A 7,917-nucleotide genomic window follows, 5' to 3' on the forward strand; every position below is an offset into this window, starting at 1 on the left:
AGTTTATAGCCCCGCACTTCCTTTCAACTGCTTGGAGCATTAAGACTATATTTCCTTCAACTACTCAGGTGGCCGCACCACTCATGTAGAGTTTCATCTTGTCCTCCGTCATGGTTCTTGGAGAATCCCCACCTTTTATTGTTACGGTCGGTATCGCGCACTTCACCATTTGCAATATGCTACCCTGGTCACTATGCTTAGCAATATGTTGTCCAAGCCAAGGGATCAGACTAATCAATTCACAATGATAGTTCTCAAACTTATCAGCATGATTGTATACACCTTGCCTTACCATCCTAGTTTTTTCAGTGAAAAAATCTTCCTTTATCTCCTCCTCTAGCTTCTTAGCTTCTACATCCACCAATGCGCTTTTCTTTCTTAACCGTACCCTTTCTTCTTCAAGTTCTTGGAGTCTAATGTTTCCTTGTTGGATTTCGGCTTCCAAGGTTCCATGAACCGTCATCCCTACCAGCGCTGGATTAGGATTTTCAAGTACTAGAGGGCTTATAACATTTGTCTCATATTCCAGTCTTGGTGGTGCTTGTGCGGTCAGGTTCCAGTACATGGCCCTATAGACCCATAGAACCACTGGTACGCGCAGGTCCTAGTCAGTCTGTTTCACATTGTGGACCCTATTCAGTACTTCGCACACTTTTTCAAAGCGTTCCACATGGATAACCTTCTATGCGCTTGGTCTTATCATACCTCCTGGTCCTAAATAGAGGGATTATTTGCACCATTGTCTTGCCCGCTCTTGCTTGCCGATCATGTTTCCTACTATGCGTACGGTGTACCTTCATGTAGGTTGTGCACCATATGCCTATATCCATTTGGAAAGATGGACACGTGGGCTATTTCATTCATCCTGCTCGGCTTTCATCTGCATCTAAGGCTTTCCAAACAACATGTACATCATCTTTCTACATGCGCGCCAGTCCTCAAAACTTCTATGATGCGTACCCCACCATCTTGCGAGCATAGTGTGCAATACCCATTTTAGAGCGTCGAAATGCTGTTGTTCCGGTACTTCTCTCTCAAATTTTTTCAAGAAATCATCCACCTCGCTCAACCCATCATACATAGGCAGATCTCTTACCTCTGTTGCCACGTAGCGCAACGACCTTGTCACCATTTTACAGTTGAGTGTGGTTACCTTGTGTAATCGGTTCTGCCATCATTCTATTTCCTCGTCCGAATTTGAGGTGCAGAAGCTTTCGCACTCCCATGAGGGTCTGCCATCTGCTATTAGATTCACCCAATCCTAGTCGGACTCGGTTATCTTGTAGATACAGTCTAGATCATCATCGCGCACTAGCTCTGTGCAGCGTGATCCTTCCGCAGGATCTAAAGGTACCACTAGGCGTAGTGATTTTTTCTCGAAAATCATCTTGCGCTTCTTTAGATTTATCACTCGATTCATGTCAGTGGCCCAATCTATTCCCAGTAGCATGAGATAAGGAATCCTGTCATAAACAATCTCTATCACTTTGAAATTTGCAAGCCCACTCGCACCTTCGATATCTACTATTATTCCCTACAATCTTCCCATAGGTAGGATCTTTTGCTAGTTCGCCATTCGCAATTGAATAGGAGACCATTGCAGTGCAGGCCTACCAATGCGCTCCCATGTCTACCTTGTTAGGACGTTCATGTCCGATCCTACATCCAAAATTACTTGATCCATTTCATATTCCCCGATTTATGCGGTCAATCTCATCTCTCTTCCTATTCGCGTTGTATGCTTCCTGAGCTTCTCGACTACACGCGGTTCCTCTGGCGCAGTCCCATCACATCTGGTGATGAGTTCTTGCAGTCCCTTCACAACTTTTCTATCGTGTAGTAGCTTCATGCATGTCTCTAAGAATGTAGTGAGCATTGATGGGTCCATTTCAAGTTCTAGTTGTCCTTACTTCCTGAAGTGGAGGCATCCGCAAAGCTCTTCTTAGCTTCCATGAATGTCTCTTTAGTGCGCTCCAGATCAAATTTAGGTTCCTTCATCGAAGCCTTGCGATCCCAGGTACTTTCTTTGAGCTACTTTCCCTTGTCATCCCTCGTCGTAATACCGCTTCGGAGCACGATATTTACATTCGGGTCTTCCTCACGTGGCTTAGACCTGATTATTTGCACATTCTGAGTCGAGGAAGGTTAGAGTGATCCTTTATCATGCAACCTTGCTATCAACGTGGGATAGTCCTCTGTCTCATGATCAAATTGGGTATAATATAAGCATGATGGTCTCATTGGATTTGTACAATCAATGGCATAATGCCCTGACCCTACGCAATTGTAACATATCAGTTGTCCGCAACCTCTTCTTGGTCCCATTCCACCTCAACCTCATCCACGCCCCTGAAATCCAGTGTGCGCCATCCCTACATTTTGATCAAGGGCCCATGTTTTGGTCTGAACTCTGTAGGTAGGAGTCTAATCCACCATGAGCTCATAACTTCTACAGGTGCGCTCATCGTGGTCGACTGACCTGCAAAAATTATAGAACAACTGCTACGAATTCTGCGTATACTTTTATAGTAGATGGCAATTATCTGTAGCATGCTTTCCTCCTTTCTGACATATCGCGCACCATAATGAAGGCACCGTGCTTGGTCCTACTTTTTCCTCTGGTCTCAATGGCATTGGTCCTCCTCCAGCCAGGTAGTTTGAAAATATTGGATAATGGTCGTTGTCATGTCCCTAGCCTTTGCACTTTATGCAGCATACCTCCTCGCGCGCTTCTACGTGAACTATCCTATCTTGTTTCAAACTCTGCATCTCAAGGCACAAGTTTTTCAACTGCGGGTGGATCTGTTGAACCCCCAGGTTAGGATCTTGTATCAGGGTCTTATGCAGTCTCATTGTGATCTCCAAGGCCTCGGCCTGAGTGGTTAGCTTCTGTTGTGATAGTGCATTCCTTAGATGCAGTGTTAGTGATGCTACAAACCATGTGCGGTGTTTCCCATTTGTCAAGGTCATATTAGCTTCACGAATTATACACTTCAATATTTGAACCAACTCCCAGGGGGTATCTCCTGGAAGCATCGTGATTTCCTTAAATCCAATGATTGATTGTGTCTCTGATTTTGACCTGATAAATTCCTTGTTTAGTGCAGCTTGGATATTCGCGATCCCTACGTTCAGATTGTTATTCGAATGCTTAATGTATCAAGCCAGTGTGTGATCCTGCAGAGCACTGACCAGTGTTGCTTTCTTTATATTGTCATCTGTAACCCCTTGTGCTTCCCATATAGCCCTTACCATGAACCAAAACTGGTTAGGATCTTCATTCCCTACTCCTTTAAACACCAACAACTTTATTGCGCTTGCCATATTGAACTGTGGTGGTGGGGAAGGTGGTCTGGGCGAAGACGGGGGTGAAGATGGTGAAACTGGTGGTGGTGTAGGTGGGGGTGGTATGCGCAAAATCCTTGCTTTATCAAACTGATCACACTTCTTGGTGAAACCTTCATGAGCTCTTCCTTGCTTTCTCGCGGAGGTGAAATCAAGGGTCTAGTTTCTAATTCTGTGCTACCTTTGTTTCTATAGATCCTCCAACTTCACATAGCCCTAAACATCAATTTATTCGCATAACTCGCTTTTCACACAGTAGCATTTTAATCCAAGTGTTCAAAGATTTAACATACTTACCTCGCGGTACTTTGAGGAAGCATCCTTCTGTCTCGCAATAGCTGACTGAAGTATCTACAATGAACTCGATGATAGATCCTCCAATAATTCGATTGAGCCAATGATCCACAGTGCATGCGATCTTATCTTCTGATGCTTCCCGTCTGCACACCAACTCTAGAGTCCACACAATAGGTTTGTTGAGCTTACACCTTCCTTGACTGTCTGCTAGCTTCGCGGTCCACTCGTACAACTCAGAGGGGAAGGATGCAAAGAAAATTTCATGGATTTTTGTATATAAGTAGCAATCTAACCACTCTTCCTTTGATAATCACAGATTCCTATTTTCCTGTGTCACGAACTTATGAATATTTATGTCCAACCACTTTTCAATTCCTTTCTTTGTCGAATTCTAGTGATACGATATCAAACATCTCTATGTAGATCTCGGTCCCAGCAATGGAACCATTTGTTGGCTTATTGGGGCCTGAGCCAGGTTTGGAGATAAGTTAGCCAAACAAATCCAAGTACTACTGGACCTTTTGGCAAAAATCCACAAAGTGTGGACTGAGGCCTCATCGAAAGTAGTGTGGGAGGGCGCTAGAACCAAGTTTCTGCACCCTGGAGATGTTTGATGAGTTCAACTGGTCTGCGGTTTGACCCTCCACGTAGGTTGCTTCACGCACTTTCTCGTACCTCACAGTCTGATATACCACCTTCGTGCAGCCCTACCCAGGGGTTGAACGTCGCACTTTTGTGTTATTACCCAATACCTTACTGGTATTCCAATGTTAGTTGATTATCTTAGCCTATTTGCATGCTTTAAGTTATACTTAACAACATAAGCCATTCATAAAGGTGCGCGTAGTAAATACCCAATATATTTGCAAATTATATCAAACATGCATTAACCCAAGAACAAATACACAAAATTATGACAAAACTTCTCTTTATTAATCCCTTCCTCGTTTACAGACTCGACTCGCCCTGCGCACTCAGGTGCAGAGGTCCGCACACTCAGCTGCAGACTACTAGGCCTTTGTGCACTCAGCTACAGATCCTTCTCCTACTCTACAACCCAAAGACAAACTTTGACCTATGAGTCAGTCACTTAGACTTTGCTACGTCCTTCTCCCTTTTACACTTAGAGCCTCGCTCTATTTATACAAACCCATGGTCCGCAGACCATGGGTAGGTCTATCCAGTGGACATTACATTACAAAAATACGGTGGACAACCATGTGACTCTATCATACTTTCACGCCTTGCGCCTGCAATTCGCAGACCTTTAAAACAAGATTCGGTCAAAACTTGGGCTTTGAGCCCCAAAACATGCTTTGGGGGGATTCCATGCCCAACATGAGTGTTTTGGTTATAAATTTTAATTTCTATAAAATGAATCTATACATCAATTTGATTAAGAAAATCACTCTATTTAGTGGTTGTATATGAAAATCTCAAATAGTTTATTACAATAAATCCAATGCCTTATGATAAATTCATATTTGAATCTAAACATAACTGGCATTTTAAATGTTAGAGTGCCGATAAGAGAATTCATCTTTATTTTGAAAGAATTTTGAATTTCTTTAAAAGTATATAATATTATTGGTTGAAGTGTTAGAGTCTTCTCAAATTCTTATTTAAAATTGAATTCAAAATTGTTAAAAAATCAAATTAATTATTTATTTTTACAAAATACATTAGAATAATACATTTAAGCCCTGAGATTTTTTTTGAAAATGGTTCAACATGAGTTATAAAAATTTTAAAATTACATAAATTATAGTGATTATAAATAATTACATTATTAATTAATTTAATAATAGGTAAAACTTAGCACAAACATTAGTTCAATTGGTCTAGTTCAATCAGTCCAAATTAAATTTTTTTGTTTAATTTAGTTGCAACAATATTTACATTCACTGATTTTATGTGAAAAAAATTTAAATATAACCTACAAAAGGAATTATAAATATAATTACAAAATAATTTACAAAAATTTGTTGAAAGCTATAAAAATAAATGTTAAAAAAACATGTGGAGCAATTTAAAAATAAAACTGTCATACAAAATTATCCTCCGATGAATAAGGGGGACCCTCAAATTTAACCCCTGATCGCTGGAACCCCATTCCGTCCACTGCCGATCAGTCCGCTGAGCTCGCCTCCGTTGCCTTCCCTTGTCTCACCTGCCACCTGCATTAATGTTATCGCGCTCAATTTCAATTTTGAACTACCGCCATACCCTCCCTCCCCTGCTTGCAGCACCTAGCAACCTGCATCTCAACATCCCCTGCTTCCACGCGCACACAGAACCACAGAAATCCCCAATTCACCGAGCCATCAGTCGAACACCCTCCCTACCATCGAGCATCGACACAGCGAACTCCGCATCTTCAAGAATAGTGCGCTTTTCGGATGACCGGAATCTCCGAAAAGTCGCACTATAGCCTATTCCGTTTTCACTAGCAGAAGCAGCAAGGTGGTCAGTTTTCCACTACAGTACTGCAACTTCCTCATTTTTCCCACCTCCTCAAGCTTATCCTTCTGACTTCAGTTCCCATCCTGTGAATCCACCATCCAAACAGCTCGATGACGACAACCAAATTAGCCCAAGCAAGATCTCGATGACGACAGTTATAATTTTTCTCTTTGCATGTGTTCATGTTTTAATCAGATACTTGGCAAGAGCTCCCAATAGAGACTCCAACAGCTCAGGGGGCATAGGTGCAATCGAAGGGCAACTGCAGCAGCTGTTTCATCTCCATGACGCAGGGGTTGACCAGGCATTCATTGATGCATTACCAGTCTTTCTATACAAGGCTGTCAAGGGACTCAAAGAAGGTTCGGATTGTGCAATTTGTCTGCATGAGTTTCAAGCAGAATATAAGATACGTTTGCTTCCCAAGTGCAGCCATGCTTTTCATTTAGAATGCATTGAGACCTGGTTGTTATCTCATTCCACTTGCCCATTGTGTAGAGAAAGTCTGCTGCAGTATTTCTCAAATCTCCCCACTGCAGGTCCAGGCTTGAGATTTGAGTCAGGGGATGAAAATAGAGACAGAGAAGCTGAGGAACAATCCCATTTGCAGGACCATTTGGCGTTTTGTGGAGATATACAACAAGTGGGGATTAACCAGTTTCAATCTCAGGCCCCTCAAGGCCCAGAAGAGCCATGTAATCTTCAGGTGCAGGATAACAACGAAAGGGGGAAGGTTATGGTAATGCCTATAAAACTTGGCAAATTTAGGAATACCGTAGATAGTAGAAAGAGTGAAACAGGAAATGTTCTAGGTATTAGTAGAGACATTCAAAGATGTTACTCAATGGGTTCATATGAGTGTGCTATAGATCCTTCAAATCTTGAAGTAGTCATAGCGGTTGCCCCTTGTAGAAGGCAAACGGCCATTAGACTACTATTGACACCAGGGCATAGACATGCTTTCTCAGAATGCATACCACAATATGCAGAAATGAGCCACAACCAACTGACTCCTTCCCCGGACTTTGTCTCTGAGAGCAGAACATTAATCAAGGTCAATCAGTCGCATACATGGAGAGATGGAGATGCATTTGTGGATATAGATCTGGAAAGTGAGGGTCACAGGACGACTGAGGTAAATGAGAGAAAGGTTGAGATCAGCAACAGTAACAGGTGGCGTAAAATGAATACAGGGGAACAACCAGGATCACTGGAGAAGTTGGGTCGTTCGAGGAGAGCTTTCTCTTTCAGATTAGGTGTATTAGGTGATGTCAAACCTAGGCAACCGGGGCCAATAGACGCTCAATGTCTGAGACAGAAGTATTTGCAGGATGGAAGGATGATGCCGGTCTTATAAGGGAGTCCAAGGCCAAGGCCAACTTGAATGTGTGTGAAGTTGTGAACCAATACCTGATAGGGAGAATTCCAGTACAGATTATACAACAAGCACCAGCGAGGTCACTGCATCTTTTGGGATGAGGACTATCAATTGGTTAGTGGGTAGACAAAAACGAGCAGTTCCTCCATCTGCATCTGCAACATGGTATGTGGCAGAACAAAAGTGATTTGTATTAAAAACGAACATGTTTTGTCATTTTACTTTTTATCACCAAAAAAAGTTTCCATTCCTGCAACTGTCTCTCTTCTTGAAAGCCTTACTCTCTGTCAAAGCACTATTTATTACATATACTGTACATCAAATTTTCTATTCCAGTTATCTGAAAAATATTAAATATCTTTGTAGCTAATGATTTTAAGAAATTTGTTATATTGCCTTGAAGCACTATTTTTTAAATATATCAATGTATCATA

General features: G+C 42.0%; 1 protein-coding gene across 1 annotated transcript; it reads left to right on the forward strand.

The window, feature by feature from the left end:
• The first annotated feature begins 6,250 nt into the window (after nucleotides 1–6,250).
• LOC149183980 (RING-H2 finger protein ATL13-like) lies at nucleotides 6,251–7,462 on the forward strand. The gene has a single exon (XM_089415172.1). It carries the CDS (start codon nucleotides 6,251–6,253, stop codon nucleotides 7,460–7,462), a length of 1,212 nt encoding a protein of 403 aa, XP_089271298.1.
• The last annotated feature ends 455 nt before the right edge of the window (nucleotides 7,463–7,917 follow it).

The sequence above is a fragment of the Pinus tabuliformis genome, chromosome 3_2 (genome assembly GCF_031772625.1).
Source record: "Pinus tabuliformis cultivar Carrire ecotype Pingquan chromosome 3_2, CPIR1, whole genome shotgun sequence".
NCBI classification, from domain to species: Eukaryota; Viridiplantae; Streptophyta; class Pinopsida; order Pinales; family Pinaceae; genus Pinus; species Pinus tabuliformis.

Excerpts from the sequence above, each read along its gene's own strand:
- LOC149183980 (XM_089415172.1), top strand. The coding sequence starts at position 6,251 with ATGACGACAGTTATAATTTTTCTCTTTGCATGTGTTCATGTTTTAATC.